The sequence below is a fragment of the Natrix helvetica genome (assembly GCF_964273705.1).
Source record: "Natrix helvetica genome assembly, chromosome: 7".
Lineage (NCBI taxonomy): Eukaryota > Metazoa > Chordata > Lepidosauria > Squamata > Natricidae > Natrix > Natrix helvetica.
In genome coordinates, this window is record NC_138558.1 from 77150980 (window position 1) to 77171700 (window position 20721).

General features: G+C 44.1%; 1 protein-coding gene across 1 annotated transcript in view; it reads left to right on the top strand.

Annotated features, from left to right (window-relative positions):
* Positions 1-3015: 3015 nt before the first annotated feature.
* Positions 3016-20721, top strand: part of ADGRA3 (adhesion G protein-coupled receptor A3) — a 38868-nt gene continuing 21162 nt past the window's right edge. The window contains exons 1-9 of the mRNA XM_081958945.1: positions 3016-3365; positions 7781-7852; positions 11392-11463; positions 12877-12948; positions 13618-13689; positions 14017-14177; positions 16833-17046; positions 18080-18244; positions 20288-20489. Coding sequence (XP_081815071.1) covers positions 3121-3365; positions 7781-7852; positions 11392-11463; positions 12877-12948; positions 13618-13689; positions 14017-14177; positions 16833-17046; positions 18080-18244; positions 20288-20489 — 1275 coding nt within the window. The 5' untranslated portion in view covers positions 3016-3120. The remainder of the gene's footprint in view (positions 3366-7780; positions 7853-11391; positions 11464-12876; positions 12949-13617; positions 13690-14016; positions 14178-16832; positions 17047-18079; positions 18245-20287; positions 20490-20721) is intronic.

Sequence of the window (20721 nt, forward strand, 5' to 3'; positions counted from 1 at the left end):
AAAATATTGTAGCCCCGGAGATTAGAATTAGGCAGTCCTCGATTTACGACCAGAATTGGGCCCAAAATTTATGTTGCTAAGTGAGATATTTGTTAAGTGGATTTTATCCCATTTTACCACCTTTCTTGCCACACTTGTTAAGTGAATCAGTGAAGTTCTTAAGTTAGTATCACAGTTTGTTAAGTGGCTTCTCCATTGGCTTCGCTTGTCAGAAGGCAGCAAAAGGGCATCACATCAGTGGTGAGATTCAATTTTTTTTTTACTACCGGTCTGTGGGCGTGGCTTGGTGGGCGTGGCTTGGTGGGCATGGCTCGGCTTGGTGGGCGTGGCTCGGCTTGGTGGGCGTGGCCTGGTGGGAATGGCTCAGCTTGGTGGGCGTGGCTTGGTGGGCATGGCAGGGGAAGGATACTGCCAAAGCCCCATTCCCTCCTGATCAGCTGGGACTCGGGAGGCGGAGAATAGATGGGGCGGGGCCAGCCAGAGATTGGTATTTGCCGGTTCTCCGAACTACTCAAAATTTCCGCTACCGGTTCCCCAGAACTGGTCAGAACCTGCTGAATGCCACCTTATGGATCACATGAGCAAATGTGCAAACCATCCATAAGCAACAGCAACATCAAAAGTTTTATAAATGCAGGCACTCACCAGAGGAAATGCATCCAAAGTGAGCGAGCAAGGAAGCAGCCGGAGTTTTTCTGTCCATTCTTGAGGAGTCTGGATCAAAAAAAGGTGGAAGGGGGGAAAAAGTTCCACAGTTCGCACCTCAGTGGCTTCGACGGGTTGCAACAGGGTCCCTTTGTCTTCCAGTTGTGTGTGTGTGTGCAAAAGAATTACTGGAAAGAACGTACAGCCGTTTAGTGGGGGGGGGGGTGTGAGCAAAATTCCATCTGTGGACGAGGAGAGATGTTTTCCTTGGAAGAATTTTTTAAAACCAAGTTGAATTGGTGTTGAAAAAGCAGGTTGGTTTTTTTTCCTAAAAAGAAAAAAAAAGAAAGCTTCGTTTTTGCCTAAACGCCAGCTCCAAAAACCTGTAGAGCAGGGGTGTCCAAACTTGGGAACTTTAAGACTTGTGGACTTCAACTCCCAGAATTCCACAAGTTGAAGTCCACAAGTCTTAAAGTTCCCAAGTTTGGACACCCCTGCTGTAGAGCTGTAGAGATTGTAAATCAGGGGTGCATGAGCCCCTTCTACGCATGTGCTTTGCTCACACACACGCTCCTTCTGCACATGCGCCCATCCTCAAAAACGTCCCTAAACAGGACAGCATGGAGCTAGGGCAGGGGAGGGCGGGAGGGGCAGGCCAGTGGTGAAATTCACTTTTTTTTAAAACTACGGGTTCTGTGGGCGTGGTTAGGTGGGCGTGGCATGGCATGGTGGGCGTGGCAAGGGAAGGAGACTACAAAATCTCCATTCCCACCACACATCCCACTTCTCAGAACTACTCAAACTTTCCGCTACCGTTCTCCAGAACCTCTCAGAACCTGCTGAATTTCTGCTGCTGGTTTGGGTGAACCGGTCCAGACTAGCTGAAGACCACTTCTGTTGCAAATGTCATCTGCTCCCTACCCTGAACCAACTGCTCAAAATGCTCCTGAATTAATGTTGGCAGGGTCTGCCTACTCTTGCCTGGGCTCGAAGGGAAAGGAGACCACGTGGAAATCCCAGGAAGGTCAGCATCCTGTTAAGGCGACCAATGGGAAACCAGCTCTTATTGTACAGGGCAGGGCCAAGAGGCGTGGAGGACTTTTTAAAAATTAAATTAATGCAACCGTGCATGCCTCTTCTGGAAGCTGGTCCTTGCTTTCCCATTAAAGGCCCCATTCCCAGTTGCTATTCTAGGCTGGGAAGCCAATTTCACAAAATTAGGACAAGGAAATAAAATAGAACCATTTAAAAACTATAGGTAGACCTCGACTTGTAACAGTTCATTTAGTGACCGTTCAAAGTTGCAACGGCACTGAGAAATTTGACTCAGGGCCATTTTTCATACTCCCATCCTTTGCAGCATCCCCAGGAACAGGTGATTTCGGCTGCTTGGCAAACTGACTCATATTTATGACAGTCGCAGTGTCACGGGGGGGGGGGGGAGCCAATGGGGGAAGCCAAATTCACTGAGTAAATGCGTAACTAACTTAACAACTGCTGTTGTTCACTTAACAACTGTGGCAAAGAAGGTGGTTAAATTGGGGTAAAACTCACTTCCCAACGGATATTTTGGGCTCAATTGTGGCTGTAAGTCAAGGACTAGCTGTACGTGGACTTCAGGATCCCTTTCTCATTCAACCAAAAAAGCATCTAAGGGATGCATAAAGTTAGCAGCAAACAAAGTCCTCATCTCGTTAGGGAGAATAGAATAGGATAGACTACAACAGAACAGAATAGGAGAATAGAATATAGGATATAGAATGTAGAATAGAATAGGAGAATAGATTAGAATAGGAGAATATAGAATAGAATATAGATTAGAATAGGAGAATAGAATATAGGATATAATATAATATAGAATGGAATGGAATAGGAGAGATGGAAGGGACCTTGGAGGTCTTCTAGTCCAACCCCCTGCCTAGACAGGAAATCCTGTATCATTCCAAACAAATGGTTGTTCAGTCTCTTCTTTAAAAAAAAATCTTCTAGTGTTGGAGCATTTACAAGTTCTGAAGGCAACTTCTGTCCCACTGGTTAATTGTTCTAACTGCCACGAATTTCCTCCTTAGTTCCAGGTTGTTTCTCTCCTTGATTAGTTTCCTTCCATTGCTTCTTGTGAAGCAGCTTTATTTGACGTTCCCCCCTATTGCTGGGCCGAGGGAGCCCCCTGCGTGATGGGGGCCGAGGGGACACTCTCCCTGCATGGACCATCTTTACAAAGGACCCAGAAGCCGCTTCGTGCCCAGAACATTAAAAAAAAGAAAAGAAATGCAAGCCGGGCAGAATGGAAAGAGGAGCGTCGGGGCCGCGGGCCGCGCATGCGCCAAGGCGGGAGGGAGGGGGCGGAGCGCGGCGCATGCGCGTCTCCTCAGCAAGCGGGCTGAGGCGAGAGGGCGGCTGGATGGCGGCCGTGGCCGGTGGGATCCGGCAACGGCGGCGAGGGCGCTCGGGCTTGCATTGAAGGGGGAGGCGGCGATGGCGGGCCCGGGCCGGACTCCTCCGCCGGGGGGCCTGCTGCTGCTGCTGCTGCTGCTGCTGCTGGCGCTGGCGGAGAGCGGGGGCCCGGGGCTGCCCGCCGGGTGCAAGCAGGACGGGGGAGGCGGAGGTCGCCCGCGGGGCAGCAAGGCCTCTCCGGGGCCCGGGGAGAAGGTGGTGTGCAGCAGCCTGGCCCTGGCCCACGTCCTGCCGCCCGGCGCCTTCCCCGAGAGGACCGTCAGCCTGTGAGTAGCCGCGCAAGGGGGAGAAGGGTCCAGTGCGCATGCGCCCTCCGCCGGGTAGGTGGGTGGCCGTCTCCCCCTCCCCCCCTTTGGTCCTCGCGCCGGTTCCCCTCCCCCTCCCCCCCCTTTATGCCTCTGGCACGCCGTCCTCGGGTTGCGGCGGTCCCTTTAGTCACTAAAGCAGACCGTTGTAACTCGAGGACTGCCTCTAAGAAGGGAGTCAAAGGGGGACCAGGACCAAGGCCAAGGAAGGGCTGCATCCCATTAAACGGTCACTAAGCAAACCGTCGTATCTCGAGGACTGCCTCTAAGATGGGAGTCAGTGTGGCCGTTCCATTCCCTTGACTCCCATCTTAGAGGCAGTCCTCAAGATACGACGGTTTGCTTAGTGACCGTTTAATGGGATGCAGCCCTTCCTTGGCCTTGGTCCCCCCTTGACTCCCTTCTTAGAGGCAGTCCTCGAGTTACAACGGTCTGCTTAGTGACTGATGGGATGCAGCCCTTTGCCTGGGTTCGTCGTCCCCCCCCCGACTCCCTTCTTAGAGTAGTCCTCGACTTACAACGTTTTACTTAGTGACCTTTCAAGGCGATGTGCCCCTTTCTTGGCCTGGATTCCCCTCCCCTCCCTCTATTCTTAGAGGCAGTCCTCGACTTACAGCAGTCTGCTTAGCGACCGTTGGATGGGATGCAGTCCCTCCTTGGCATGCGTCCCTCCCTTCACTCCCTTCCTACAGGCTGTCCTCAAGTTACAGTGGTCCGCTTAGTGACCGTTCAGGGCGATGCAGCCCTTCCTCAGCCTGGTCCCTCCTGGTCTCTTTTCTTAGAGGCGTTCCTCGACTTACAGCGATCTGCTTAGTGACCGTTCAGTAGGATGCAGCTCTTCCTTGGATTGGGTGCCCCCTGGGCCGCCTTACAGTTTTTTTCAGAGCCGTGTAAAAGCAAACCGTTGTTAGACAGTCCTCAACTTATAACAGTTGGCTTAGTGACCGAAGTTACAAAGGCAGTTGAAAAAGTGACGTAGGATCGGTTTTCACACTTAACTACCATTGCAGCCTCCCCAGGATCACGTGATCAAAATTGAGATGCTTGTCACACATGGCCGTGGCAGACTGCGGTCATCCCCTTTTGTGACAGTCTGACCGGCAAAGTCTCTGGGGAAATCCAGATTCACTTAACAACCGGGTTACTAACTAAACAACTATGGTGATCCACTTAACGACTGGAGTGAGAAAAGTTGTAAAAATGGAGCGAAACTCGCATAACAACAGCAATTTTTGGCCCCCATCATTGCCGTTAAAGTAGATTAAGGCAGGGGTGTCCAAACTTGGGAACTTTAAGACTTGTGGACTTCAACTCCCAGAATTCCCCAGCCAGCAAACAGTCCCAGTCATTCTGCAGCAAGGTTCACGGGTCCAGTTTCCAGATTCTGCAGATCTGAGAGTTACAGAAATTGTTCAGGGTGTGTGTGAAACAATACAAGTACCAGTATTTACACTAGCAAAATGGTGGTGTTAACTTTTGAAGGCTTAGCGCCCTGCTAAGTTTGTAGGGCAGTTTTTATTAAAAACTTTGATTAGGACGGTAAAAAAACTGTTGCAAGCAGCCTGAGCTTTGCAATTGTTGTGTCCTTTACAAGATCCCACAGCTGCAAGCAAGATCCCCCTTGTCTCCCGGTGCTTAAAAGCATGGAAAAGCGGGTGTTTTCCTTGCAAGCTGCGGCAGAGAAGCTCCAAGAAATTGCTCAATTCACCGATTCTTTGGCTTTTGCTGTTGGTCCCACTTTCGTGGAGACATCTTCAGTTTGTCACCCCACCCCACCCCCAGAAGAATCATGAACTGGAGTGGTTCTTCAGGATGAAATTAACACCTTCGGGGACACAGCCGTGTTGTTTTCTCAGTGTGTAACCTAGCCTGCCATTGCCACTTTGTGAGAGTTTTGTTTTTCCAGTTTGGCCTTTTGATTCCTTGGTGGTTTCTATCCAGTCTGCTTCGTTTGGTTTACCCTGCTACTTCCTCTCTAAACTGCTTTCATATCTTTGGTTCTGATGCCCTTTCCTATTGGTCTTATGAAGTGCATTTTCCTGTTATTCTCCTCAACCTGCTTGTTTTCTTCTGGGTAATTAAAACTTCAGAGCAGGCGTGTCCGGTCTGCGTCCCTGGACAGCTAGTAATGTGGCCCCACAAGGTGTAATAAAAGGGGTAGGACTCAGTAGGCAAACAAAAAACGCCAAGCCCAGTCTGAACAACTGGCTAGGCGATAAGCCAACCATATTATGTATTTTGTATGTGGCCCAACACAATACTTCTTCAATCAGTACGACCCAGGCCACAAGGAGCGTAGTTCCAGTTAGCAGTGTTTTCTAGGCGGTGAAAAAATAGTTGGGCTCCCCCCCCACCCGGGTTTACCTGCTTCACCTCAGAGATTCATCTGTAACAGGGGCCTGTATTGTAGACATTGCATCTGTGCCACAGATCCTAAACCAACAGTAGTTCTGGTGCTGTTTAAAATGGTTGCTTTTAACCTTTAAAGCCCTTAGCATCGGGTTATTGATGCTATTGTCAGGACCGTTCCTTCCCTGTGAGAATTGGGGCAACCAACTGAGTCAGGCTGGGGAAAAACTGCTGGTGGTTTCCCATTTCAAGGAGAGGAAGGGAGCCAGTGATGCCGAATAGCAACACCAACTTACTTTTCTTTTAAAAAAAATTTTTTTTTTTATTTTCAAACAAACACAAACACACAAAACATATAAAATAAAAACCTCTTCAACTGCATACAGTGTGTCGATTGGTTACAAGGTCTTTCTGCGTCCTTTCCATAGTCATATCTTTGTATACATTATTATTATACTTCATTTGTTTGATTATCACTATTGTTTCTCCATTTTGAACAAGGTATTCTAAATATGTATCCATTTATATTATAATGATTCATTATATCATCTTCAGTATATCCAATAATAAAGAATTTTTTATATCCTATTCTAAGTCATTCTATTATGTTAGCATTGATAACATTCTCTAATAATTTTCAGTTCCATGTTTTTTCCATTATTAGTATCTTTTTTCTTTTAAAACAAAGTTTTATTGGTTTTAGGAAATAAAAAGGAAAAGGGTGTTGGAAAAGGTTACAAATTTTGGCAGTTGCAATATGCGGCAGGTGTCCCCTCCCCCCACACTCATGGTATATACATTTAAACAAAATTCAGTACAAGATAACAATATTTAGTCAGCATATAAATTCATATAGTAGTTTCAATAGCTATTGTGTCATTTGAAAGGATGGTAAGGGTAACCCTTCCAAGCGAAATAGGCAGAAGAAATGTTTAAACAAAAATAGGATTGTATGAGAACATATTTAGATTTTGAATTTATACAGTAAACATTGGCAAATTGCATTTAAAATTAGAGCTGCAGAGATCTGTGAAGTTTTTTTTTTTCATTATGTTTCTTTCACAGTTTTTCCTGGAATTCTTCCCAGAAAAATATTTGGTTTAGAAAGCTTTCCATGTGGCCACTGTTTTCTTTGAGAAAGTTCTCTGCTTGTACATGTGGCTGTGTATTTTCTTAGGAAACCTTCTCTGCAATGGTGTGACATATATATCCTCAGCTGTTATTAATAGTGGCTGCTGTTCAGAAAAGCTTTTTTGATAGTTATAGTAGTCATACTACTACATGCTAGCAAGAAGGACGTTTCTTCCTTCTTGCTCCTCATTCATATCAACAACTTTACATGGCATTTCTCTATTAAGGAAAACTATGTCTGGATTACTTCAGATGTATTGATTTTTTTAAATATGCATTTAATGCTTTTATGAAGATAACCTTTGGTTCTAAAGTTATCTTGCATGTAACTTTAAAAGGTGTAAAATAATAAAATTAGGGTTTTTTTTTATCTGTAAGCTTGTGTTGTTGATTCTTCTAGAAACAATCTCTGCTATACACAGCTTAACTGTTCAAGCAGATTTAGTAATGCCTGTTTAAAAATGTAATTTTCTATTGTTTGCTTAACTTGAGGAAAACTCTTTTTTTCCCCTTTCTTTAAGTGGTTTTTCTCTTCTCCTAAGTTTTAGTCTATCCAAATCACTTCTATCTTTCCTCCTTTCATATTTATTGCATGTGTGTGATTTGAAAAGAAATGAAAAGAAAAAGAAGGAGCAAAGGGAGTGAAAAAAAAATCCAACTTTCCTTCTGTCTTTCTTACATTTAAAAATTTAGTAGGAGTCTTGTTGGGCTAAGAGACCATGGTTAATCATATCATATATGCACCTAATAAATTACATAATTACTTTTATATCAATTCACCTATTGAGTGTACGAGATTTAAGATTGAGAGAAAGAATAAAACCAAATGCCTCTGCAAACTACTAGAATGCCGTCAAAGGACTTTTCTTAGGATGGATTTTCTTTTTGCTTTGTAGAATTCTGAGCAACAATAAGATATCTGGCTTGAAGAATGGCTCCTTTGCTGGACTAAGCCTTCTGGAACGATTGTAAGTTTTTACCATTGCATGGCTTAGTATTCTAATCCTCCTGCCTTTACATACATTTAATTAAACTTGTTCAAACAAAATATTCCAGCCAAAGTACTTAAATAACTAGAGTTCCTACGAGGCGTATTTTAAAGCATGCAATTAATTGCTTCAGAACGGTTTGGGTGAATATTTCCAAAAACGGTCCTTAGAGCATGTATCCAATGCATGTCTATTTATAAATGAACCATCTACATCTACAGCAGTAAGAGAAAAACTGTGAACCCTTTAGACCTATCCGCTGTCCTCTGACCTAGCATTTGATCCGAGTTTGATCTAAGTCCTTTTACTAAGCAAACAGATTTTGGTGAAACAGACAGAACCCAAAAATGGATTCTACCAGGTTGATGGAAACGAATAATGCTCCAATTAACAGCAATCTCTGTGGGAAAAGGATGGTTGGTCTAGTCAGACAGAGAGTGCACATGTGTAGAAAATGCACCTTGCAAAATATGCAATTTGCAAATTTGGAAAGTTGCAAGACGTTTGCGATATGGAAAGTTGCGAGACAACTGTTGCATCACCCAATGTCAATGTTCATGAGACGCCTTTTAGGAGAACAACAAACAAAACTGGCATAAATGGAAGAAGCCATGATCTGGCAACCAGTGGCTTCCAGAGTCCACATTTCCACCCATCTCGTTTTTGCAAAAGGCTACCCGGTGTTATCAGTGTTCTGTGGACCATTGAAGTGGAAGTGGAACTTTCTGGCATTAATAAGAAACATGGTTTGCAGAAATGAAAACCTTTGATAACAAGGAGAGGAATTTGGCCGCTACTTTGTCGCCTTTTGGGGCCGGATGGAGTGTCAGAAATGGTGTAGTGGGTTTTGGATTGTTTCACCGGGTTTCCCTGGGATTTTTCTAATCAAGGCTAGTTTTATGACTGGAACCGTGAATCAATTACATTTCTAGGTGGAATCCTTTGGCCAAATTCTTTAACTCAGACGTGGGTTCCTTATCTGCAGTAATGTCTTGGCAAGCAGTGGTGAAATTCAGCACATTAATACGGTGGAATGTTTTGAATAAAGCATTGTATTACCCTAAGCAATTATCCATCAGTAAACAGACTATAAGCAGTCTTGAAATATATACAGTCTATTTACACCTGTTGAAGTTACAGTTGCTCAACTCACAATTCATCATGTAGACAGGTAACTTAGTTACAGACTAGCCACCATCCAATACATGGTCTTCTCTCTAATACAAAGCTCATATGTAACAGTCAGGAATATCAGTAGCTATCGGGGAGGAAACCTTAATAGTTCCTTCCTCTTTATATGGCTGCTTAAAGCAATTAGCATCCCATTACATCTCTCTAGCATTTAAAGTAACAGATACATTTGTTACAATCATGGCTTATATACATTGCCAAGCCAAGACTAGGGTTACATCCCTAACAACTTTCTCTAACAACATTTATGATCCCTGAATGCTGTTTTTTTCCTGTTTATTCAACAAGTTGTAAATCCTATAAATGTTTCTATTCTTACTGCTTGTAGGAGAAATGCCAACTTTGACTCTTTTTTTTTCATTTTAAGTTCCTAGCAATTAGATCACATAAGTAATCATTAAAATAATAGGTGGAAGCAAAGTATTATGTAATTAAAGACTGCAGGTGCTTTAAGGAAACCAATCGGAATGCATATTTTATATATATTGCTGTATGCTGAACATTTAGTGTATTTTTTCCTGGCTGAATGAATGAATAAAGGGTCTACAGCCTTTTGGCTGTTACACAGTATAGTTTGCCATTCAGTTTTCTCCCTGAAGTTATAGCTGGATTATAGCTAATTGCTGTACTTGCACCTTTGTATGAATCTCCCTTTGTCTCTACCTACCAAATTCTCTTTATTCAGTAATTCAGTAGCTTTGTGTCACATAGCTTTATACTGCATTATGTGATTGGGTCAATTTGACAGTTGCACTCATTTGTGTCAGCTACTCAGAGAGTAAAATTCAAGGGAGATCTTTTTGCATGCAAAGGTATAGTCACTGCCCTATCTTTGAAAGCTTGTGGTAAGGATTCAATCATTTACTAATTTGCTTGAGCTCAACTGCAACATTTTTTTCATCAGAATTGCAAGGACATGTACCGGTAAATAACTTAGTTCTGATTTGTGACTGAGATAAGAGACAAATTTTAACGTAGGTTAAGATTAGCTGCTTAAAGCTGTGGTTGATAACTATCAGTGTGGTCTCTTGCAAAAGTTAGTTATCCTGATTATTCCCTCATCCCTAGAAACTCTGCACATTGACAGCTTTCCATTAATTAGTCGACTGAGTGCCTGCTGTTTGGCTTCATAGTTTCCTCAACTGAGAATTGATTAGAATATATTTCAGGAACTGGGCTAATTAATGCAAGTCTTTAGTGATACAATGGTGTGTTTTTATAAATTTTATGTGCATTACTATTGTATACTTAATTTAGATAATTGTTTGATAATCTAGAGGGATTAGCATTTAATCTCACTATAGGACCACTTTGCGATTAAAAAGATTAAAACTTTGAACAGAGATCCATGACTCTTTCCCACTCGCGTCCCACATACAGGAGGTCCGGAGGACCTTATTTTCTTTCAGAGTTCAGGATCCACAGGCAGATGCGTTTGGGAATGCTGCCACTTCAGGTAACAACACAGTTGTCTCTGTGCTGTTACTTTGCAGCAATGCGTAGCTCAGGTCCCTCACAATAAGGGTTTCCCATAGCAATTTCAAGCTCGATAGCTAAGCCTTACTCACCATCGTATCCAGAAGGTTGGCCCCTGGAGGATAAGATAAGAGGGAACTGCAAGAGATCCTAAAGCATTTGTAGTCACGGTTCAGGAAAGAAGAACCTTGCCATCGCCCCAATCCTGTACCTGAAAGGGGGCCCCTGTGGTGTTTTAACATTTGATTTTGAATGACCTAATCATGACATTATGCAATTTCTCTGTCTGACATCAATCAAATATGACCCTGTTGAGATTTGAGGAGAAAGGGGTGGGCGGGTAGATTTGTCTGGGTTAGGGACCACGCAGCGTCCAGAAACCGTTTGCACTGAAGTAATTGATCGTATGTGTATTCTGTACGTCCTTTTGAACTATATAATTTTTTCAAAGTAAGAACAAAAAAGAATGATTCCAGATTTGAGGTTTAAATGTTGCATTCAGTATTTTACTCACGGGCTGTGCCTTTGTCCCCTGATATGGTTACCCTGTCACTTTTATGATTGCATTTTGGCTAAGAAGATAAATGAACCCCTGGACTGTCAGAGTCCTCCTTCACGTGGGAAGTTTCTCTGTAAAGAGGAAATGTACTTTTTCTTGGTTTAATCTGGATGTATCTTTTGGAGACACCTTAATTATAAAGGTGATAGAGCAGGTGCCAATGAGTAACCTAGATAAAAAGGGGTTCCATTGTCTCAACTAATTTTGTGGGGAAGCAATCCCAAGGTATTAATAATCCTGCTAATTTCTGCAAGATTGTAACTATTCTGCATTGCCTTTTTCCTTGAAACAGGGATCTCAAGAACAATCTCATTAGTGTGATAGATCCAGGAGCTTTTCTAGGACTTACATCCCTGAAAAGATTGTAAGTATTGACCGCATTGTAACTGGGATATAAATGAAGTGTTGCAATATAAAGGCTTGTGGTAGCTGTAATCCACCCACACAACTCGCAATGTCTAGTTAGCCTCACTTAAACTGAAACCATTTTCTGTTTTAGAATATTGTGTATAATCTTCATCCAACACCCCACTCGCGAATCCACATCCCTGAAATGTTTAGACCAGATTTCTCTTCTACAAGATGTTTTATAGATTTATATTTATTTTTAATCTTTGCATACAGTGCCCATGGCGGTGGGGATTTTTTTTTTTTACATGTTCAACTACCAGCATGTCACTTTGCCGTTGCTGTAAACATGGTAAAGCACAATTGTGTAGGTTAAAAATGAATTTTGAATTCTTTTTGTAGTTTTGGTGTGTATTGTTTTTTTCAAAAAAAAAAACAAAAAAAACCTCAGGTATTTCCCGAAATCTGAACATTTTTCTGGTGGCTCCCCCAGGGTAAAAGGGTTTAGAAAAACTGAAGTTGACACATTTTTAAGACAAGTTTCAACTCTGTACATACGTAATGGAGAAGAAACTCAGCTGGCATGTTAGGATTTCCTGTAAATATGACTTCTTCAACAGATTCACCAGGTTTTTCCATTTATTGGGAGTTAGTCTGAGAAAGTTGCTTGAGTTGATGCTTCACTTCTGGTGGATGAATTGCCTTCCTGACCTGTGCGAGGGGCATCTTTTTTGTAGTTCTCCAGTGTTTGTGATTACCAACAACCTCCTGCCCTAGAACTAACGTTACAGTGCAGAGAGGATGGTGGGAAAGGGCTGAGAAGAGCAGGAAATGAGGTCACAGACAGCTGACTTGACTGAATCTCGGCTGATTAACTGATCTATTGCTCAAGGGGGGGACGGGGTTGGACTAGAAGACCTTCCAACCCTCCACATTCTAGGGCCGTGGTGGCGAACCCATGACATGCGTGCCACAGGTGGCACGCGGAGTCATATTTGGTGGCTCAACACATGCGCGTGCCAGGCAGCTGATTTTTTCGCCCTCCCCAGGCTGCAGGAAAGCCTCCGGAGTTTGGGAAGGGCGAAAAGTGGCCCCAATGGGGAAGTTTGTTCCTGTTTTTCGGAGGGCCATTTTCTGGAAAGCCTCCCCAGGCTCCGTAGGCTTTTCTGGGGAGGGCAGAAAATGGCCCCAAAGGGCCAACCAGAAGTTTGGAAACAGTCCATTTCCGGGCGGCCAAGGGAGGCCGTTTTCACCCTCCCTAGGCTTCAGGAAAGGGTTGCACACGGATGCGCAGGAGGGGGTTCGTGTGTGCATGCGCAGGTGGGCGGGGAGATTGAGTGGGCATGCGTGCAGACCGTAAGAAAAAGGTTCGCCCTCCCTGTTCTAAGGTAATTGTAATTAATTGATAATCTCTCCCCTCTTTTAACAGAGATTTAACAAATAACCAGATAGGATGCCTGAATGCAGATGTTTTTAAAGGATTGACAAACCTCATTAGACTGTAAGTGTTATTTTTGATGTATTCGTTGCTTCATTTAAAAAACAACCTAGATGCTTAAAGCAAAAGGCTTGTTAAATAAATAAAAAAGGGTGTGAGTCTGTGTCTGTGTGTTGATGAAGAAGCTGCCTGGTTATTTTCTTTTTGGTTGGAGGCAAGCCAGAGGGGCCGGAGAGGAAAGAGGTCTCCTCACATGGACCTTAGAACATCTGGAGAAGCTGTCACATTTGAAAAGTGACGCTCAGTAGTAGACACCTACTTTTTCCTCCATACCTTTTATAGGTGGTCCTTGACTCACAACAGTTGTGTAACTTTGACTGAAGTTACAATGACACTGAAAAAAGTGTCAGGAGCAAAATTTGGACCCTTGGCAACCGACTCACATTTATGATGGTTGCAATGTCCTGGAAACCAGGTTCACTTAACGACTGTGTTACTAACTTAACAACTGTGGTGATTCATTGAACAGCTTTGGCAGGAAAAGTTGGAAAACGGGACAGAACTCAATTAACATCTCTCTCACTTAGCAACATAAATTTGGGCTCAGTTGTGGTTGTAAGTCGAGGACTACCTGTACTGTAGTAGGAGGTGATGTGACTGGAAGAATCTGGGTTGCAGCATTGCTGGTCCCTGTGAAGATTTCTAAAATGTTTGTGTTTCCACATTTCCTAGAAATCTGTCAGGAAATTTATTTTCTTTGCTTGCCCAAGGAACCTTCGATCATCTAACTTCACTAAAAGCTCTGTAAGTACAAATGGACGAGTCGTTTGCTGGGTGCAATTTTAATTTTTCAGTAGATTTTGCAACCTCTTTGTTTACTAGGTTTCTTCATGACCCCAAGATTCTTAGATTAAGCGTATAAACATGTATCATTTCATATTATTTTTAATTGTCATAACTTTATACTAAAACGTAATAAAGCCGTGGTACCCTTGTTTTAAAGCTTGTTAAAATTTTAAGTTTAAAACTTAGTTTACGGTGAAGCTACAGCTCGATCCTGGCTATTTTAATTGCTACATTTCAATTATTTCAGGCTTAATTATATTGCTTCTCTTTTTTAAATTATTTCAGCGAATTCCAGACAGATTACCTGCTTTGTGATTGTAACATGCTATGGATGCAGCAGTGGCTACAAGAAAGAAATATAACTGTTCGTGACACCAGATGTGCCTATCCGAAATCACTACAGGCTCAACCAATCCTGAGCATAAAGCAAGGACTTCTGACCTGTGGTAAGAATGCTTCAGGACAAGCACCCTCAATTTAAAATGATCGCACTAAGTTTCTCCACAGCATAAATCTTCCCCTTCTAGTTTTCTTAACAATTTGATATTTGGTCATTTATTTATTTTTATTTATTATTCATATTTATAGACCGCCCCCTCTCCCGAAAGGGACTCGGGGCGGTGTACAGTCACTAAAATGCGTTATAAAATACATACATAAAACAGTTAAATAATTAAATACGTAGGTGGAGGAGGTTGCAAGACTGTATATAGAATAATAAATATAGTACATTAAAAGCTAATTAAAACCCCAAACCCAATTAAAATATCCCCGGGAGGTAAAACTAAGAAAGTGCCAGGCCAGCTGATTGAAATAGGTGAGTCTTTAACTTTTGCCGGAAGGAACGGAGGTCGGTGGTAGTTCGAATGTCCGGGGGGAGGTCGTTCCAGAGGGTTGGGCCCATCACAGAGAAGGATCTACTCCTAGGTGTCGCCCGCTGGCATTGCCTAGCAGACGGCACCAGGAGGAGCCCCTCTCTGTGCGAGCGGATAGGTCGCAGGGACGTGTGTGGTAGGATGCGATCCTGCAGATAACTAGGTCCTATGCCATGGAGCGCTTTAAAGATGGTGATCAGTACCTTGAAACGCACCCGAAAGGCCACAGGTAGCCAGTGCAGCTCGCGCAGGAGAGGTGTTACGTGGGAGTAACGAGTACTTCCCATGATGACCCGCGCGGCTGCGTTCTGAACTAGCTGCAGTCTCCGGATGCGTCCCAAGGGAAGCCCCATGTAGAGGGCATTGCAGTAGTCCAGGCGAGACGTCACCAGCGCATGAGTGACCGTGCGCAGGGCACTCCGGTCCAGTAGGGGGCGCAATTGGCGAACCTGGTGGAACGCCCCCCTTGCCACGGCTGCCACATGGTCCTCCATTGACAGCCGGGCATCGAGGAGGACGCCCAAATTGCGCGCCCGCTCCACAGGGGACAGCTGTTCGCCCCCTATGGCCAGCGATGGGGTCAGCTGGCTGAACCGAGGCGCCGGTACCCACAGCCACTCAGTCTTGGAGGGGTTGAGTTTGAGTCTGTTGTCCCCCATCCAGACCCCGACGGCTTCCAAACACCGGGACATCACTTCGACAGCCTCGTTGGGGTGGTTTGGGGTTGAAATGTACAGCTGAGTGTCATCAGCGTACAGGTGGTACTCAACCCCAAAACCACGGATGATCTCACCCAGCGGCTTCACATATGCGTTGAACAGGAGAGGCGAGAGGACCGACCCCTGTGGCACTCCACAAGTGAGTGGCCTCAGGGACGACCTCTGCCCCCCTGTCAACACACATTGCTTCCGGTCGGAGAGGTAGGAGCCGAACCACCGCAAAACGGTGCCGCCGACTCCCATCCCCTCCAACCGACGCAATAGGATACCATGGTCGATGGTATCAAAAGCCGCCGAGAGATCTAATAGGACCAGGATAGAGGAACAACCTCTATCTCTGGCCCTCCAGAGATCATCAACCAACGCGACCAAGGCTGTCTCCGTGCTGTGCCCGGGTCGGAAGCCGGACTGGCGTGGGTCTAGATAGTCGGATTCGTCTAGGTGTTGTGGAAATTGCTGCGCCACCACATTCTCAACAACCTTCGCTAGAAAGGGAAGGTTGGAGACTGGACGATAATTAGCTAGCTCCATTGGGTCGAGCGAAGGTCTCTTGAGCAAGGGCCTCACCACCGCCTCTTTCAAGGCGGTAGGTAAGTATCCCTCACCCAATGAGGCATTGATTTTTATGATGCTGCTCAGCCATCATGAGTGGATTTTAAAAAAGAAAAAAGCTGATTTTGAAGAAGCAAGTATTCTTCAAAAAGTGAATATTTTCTTATATGTGTATGTATGTATGTATAAAGCTTTTTATTAGATAAACATTAAAAACATTGGGACATGGGGCGACCTTTCTGGCATAAACGTTTCCATATAGTGATTGGATTTTACAACAATTACACCTTATATCCATTACATAGAGATGTGTAATCGGTCAGATTACTTGTCCGTTGATCCTTTCTTTTATATAGTTACGAACCATACAAATACATATCCAATTTCTACCTATCACACATTCTAAATACCATGTTTTCCAATTCTTAACTTGTCTGTGTTTTTTTGTCCTGACCTCCTTCCCTCCTTTCTAACCATCGGTACCATTTGTCCCAGATTTCGTGGTGTTCCGTCTCATCCTTGTCTTTGAGCTCTAGAGTCAGCCTGTCCGTTTCTGCGCACGTCCATATCTTCTTTATTATTTCTTGTTCCGGGGGAGTCTCTTTGTTTTTCCATTTTTTGCAAAAAACGGACAAAAAGTGAATATTTTCTGTTGCCAAAACCCGTGGGCCTAAATTCTCCTTAAAAAAGCAATAGTAAAACATGTTTATTTTTATTTTTTAATCCTTCATAGGCTGCCCCCCCCCCCAAATTAAACAACTGCAGTGATTCAACTTAACCACCATGGCAAGAAAGGTTATAAAATGGGGCAAAACTCACTTTTTAAAAATGTTTTAGTTGGCAACATACATTTTCAGCTCAATTGTGGTCGTAAATTGAGGACTACCTGTATCTTTTGTATGTTGTGGTAAAAAAATCCTCTCCTTCCCCCCCCCAACTCCCCCATGGAAAACAGACCCTCCCCTGGAGCTGCCGTCTTTCTCCCTGAGCCCGTCCCGTCGGCAGCTGGTCTTCGAAGGGGACAGCCTGCCTTTCCAGTGCATGGTTTCGTACATCGATGAAGACATGCAGGTCCTCTGGTACCAAGATGGGAGGATCGTTGAAACGGATGAATCCCAGGGGATTTTTGTGGAGAAGAACATGGTTCATAACTGCTCTGTAATTGCCAGGTGAGAGACAGAATTCTGCCAGTGTGTTCCTTCGCCCTTTGATTCAGTGGGCACCCAGACGTGGCTCATGTTGGCTCTGTTTATACAACGGGGAATTCTCACAGGACGTAATTGCTACTTAAAGAAACTTTAAATATTTCTCTTAATGCGCTGCGTAATTATCACCTCTTCTAAAACAATTTCCTGAATGGTTTTGTTTTGTTTTTTTAAGCAAAAGTACTGCTCGTTCTTCCTGCAGAAGTCTTCACTTCCACGCTGTAGAAACCTGCTCGCCCACTGCATTGTCTTCATTGTGACGGTTTCTTTAATCTCATTGGCGCGGCGTTTTCTAACATGGAAGAAGTTCACCGTTGGTTTTTAAACAATAGCTCGGAGAAGCTGCTGGATGGAATGATCTAGTTCTTTTGTACGGCAAGATCGTGCAACCTTGCCTGGCTTCTGTATTTTTTGGAGTATAAGACGCACCTTTCCCCCCCTTAAAAGAAAGTGGAAATGTTGGTGCGTCTTATACACCAAATACAGCTATTTTTGGCCTCCCGAAGCCCTCGCCCCACGGACCGTTTTTCGCAAAAATGAGTGTTTTCGCCTTCCCCCACCCCCAGAAGCACTCTGCAGGCTTCAGCAGGGCTGGAGGAAGGGGGAAATTCCCCCATTTTGGCGGAAAACGGGGGCATTTTTGCCTTCCCTGAGCCCTGCTGATGCCTGCAGAATGCTTCTGGGGGACAGGGAGGGCAAAAACATTTTTTTCCTGACTTTCCTCTTTGAAATCTTGGTGCGTCTTATAGTCTGAAAAATACAGCAATTGTTAAGGCATCTCATAGTTAATTTTGAACGTCAATATAGAACAGGGATGGGCAACCTATGGACTTCCCCATGCTGGCTCAGGAATTCTGGGAGTTGAAGTCCACAGCTCATAAAGGGGCCATAGTTGCCCACCCAGATGTAGAATAATTCATTGTTTCTTGCCAGTAAAACAATTCCCGGGAATGATTTGATAACAATGTTTAATGCTGCTCTTGCTCGTTGTCACTAGTGCCCTGACCATCTCAAATATTCAAGCTGGATCGACCGGAAACTGGGGGTGTCATGTGCACTCCAGGCGTGGGAATAATTCAAGGACTGTGGATATTGTGGTCCTGAACAGCTCTGCCCAGTATTGCCCCCCAGAAAGGATTCTCAACAACAAAGGCGACTTCAGGTAGGTGGGTGACGAAGGGGGTTGAGAGGCCAGGTTGGTAGCTTTTGAGCTTGAGCATTGCCCAACCTTGTTCTCCTCCCACATAATAAGCGGTGTCTTACTTAATCTGAACTGGGATAATTAAAAATAAATAAATGCAGAGCCGGCATCTTTATTGAGCAGGAAGCTGACACCGGTCCTTCGAGTTATGATAATGAGAATAACATGGAGAATGCTACAGCGTGCCCGTAAGCTTTTGTGACAATCATTTTGTCAGGGTTCCAAATAGCATCCAAAATAAAATAAGAATCCGAGGCAAGAGGTTCCTCAAAATTCCATTAATTTAAAAGAGCCATGTTGGCGTATCTGCGAAAACCCAAATCTGAAAGCTTCCAGGTTTTCCCACCCAATTGAAAGTTCATGATCCTGCCCCAAACACTCACAGGTTCATCCCACGGTCCAATCTTCCACTGTCATGCTGGCAGTTCCATCCATCCAGTTCTGATCAGCTGCAGAGGTGCAAAGACAAAGGATGACCTTGGCTTTCTAGAAAGAATTCTGTTATGGCTACACGTTGCCCACCCTTACCTTTGCAACTGCCAGCTGTTACCCTTAAAACGCCCTCTGTGTAAGGTAACTACTTTCATAAACTTCATGTCTGTGGCATCCTGTAGGCATGGATAACCTGTAGAAAACAAAAAGTCTCCAAAAATCTGCTTTGTTTCAAGAAAACACTACAGTTTAAAAACGACCAGGTGCTTTTTAATTATACCTAAAATGTTATTTTTGTTAAAAATGTTTTATTAATGTAATAATAGTCTTGCTCAGCTAGACAACGTTTCCATTATTCCTGCTCACAATACCTTCCTTTGTCCCAAAAATTAGATAGTTGTCTCTAATCAAAGCTGAATCTTCTTTCCCTCCCCTCAAGCCAGACCTGTGCAAGATTGACAACCCTTTTTTCTAGTTGCTACAACTGCTGTACCAAAGAATCCCATTTTCTCAGTCTATAACTCTTGTTTCACACTCTGCCTTTCCCGGTGCCTCCATCCTTATTCCTCAACTTTTTGGCTAACTGCCACTTTTCCCATTTCTAAAACTTAGAGCTCTTCATGAAATTACACTCAAGCTTCCCCTGCCTCTAACTCAGCTGTTAAAGTAACCAAAACCAGGGGCTTAAAGCCTTATTTTTTGTCTATAGAAAAACTGGCTGCTGCTGTCGGAAAACGTTAGCAATTTGTGCAGAAGCAGCAAACGAGAGAAGGTCCTTGGTCTGCACTCTGAGCCTGGTTGTTTTCTTACAGATGTTCCATTAGGAAGATTCTCGGTCATTGGCCTGAGTCAGTCGGTCATTCAGGTGGACTTGCCTGGAAGTTGAGGGTTTTTTTGGATTTTTCTTCTTTGGTTTGAAATGCTCGGCTGCTTATCCAAGGAGCTTCTTTGGTATAAACTTCAACCCAGACCAAAGAGGCTCCTTGGATAAGCAGCGAAACGTTTCAAACTAAAAAAAGAAAGAAAAACCCAGTTGCCACAACGCAATTTCTAGATTAGCAAACTAGGTAACATCACACAGGCTTGTTTGAGAGGAATATGCACCATGGGTTGGGTTGAGCCTAGCCTCACTGGAGAATAAGTGTTCGTATGTGTTAATTCGATTTTAATCCTTGATGAGTTACTCAAGGAGGCAAGCACACCTACTACTCCTTCCTCCCCTTATTTTCTCCACAACAACAACCTTGTGAAGTGAGGTGGCCTGAGAGAGAATGACTGGCCCCAAGTCTCACCCAGCGGGGTTTTCACAGTTTCCTGGTTCCTAAGCAAGCACTTTAATCACTATATTCCTCTGGGAACATGCATGTAACTATGCCACTACCGGTATCACTTACTTTGCCAGATTGGTATCTAGAGAAGAAGCTTAAAACAATAATAATGCTCAGAAGCTAAAATAGGCAGAACTGAATGACCTCTTACTGTGCACTTCGTATTTCCCTCCCCCGTTTTCTTTCGCTGACATTCCTCTTCTCATGTCACAAGGAAGGCCCTCTTTTGTCTTCCGATCTCCAGGTGGCCCAGAACTTTGGCAGGCCTGACTGCCTACTTGCTGTGCACTCGATATTCAGCTGGCAGTGGCATCTACCTGGGCAGCGCTCAGGACGAGAAGAGGGCATGGCGGAGATGTGGTCGGGGAGGTCGCTGGGCCGAAGAGGACTACTCTCGTTGCCAGTACGCAAATGACGCCACTAGAGTCCTGTATATGTTTAATCAGGTTGGCACTAATCTTTTGTGAGGTACTTCTAATGCTGACGTCTTTGAAAATGCGCTTATAATTCAAAGCATCCAGGATCCCTACTCCTATTTATATTATAGGAGCAATCTGGGTCCTCATTTTACTAACCTCGGAAGGACGGAAGGCTGAGTCAACCTTGAGCCGGTCAGGATCGAACTGCTCTCAGTTACCGTGTTTCCCCGAAAATACGACAGGGTCTTATATTTTTTTG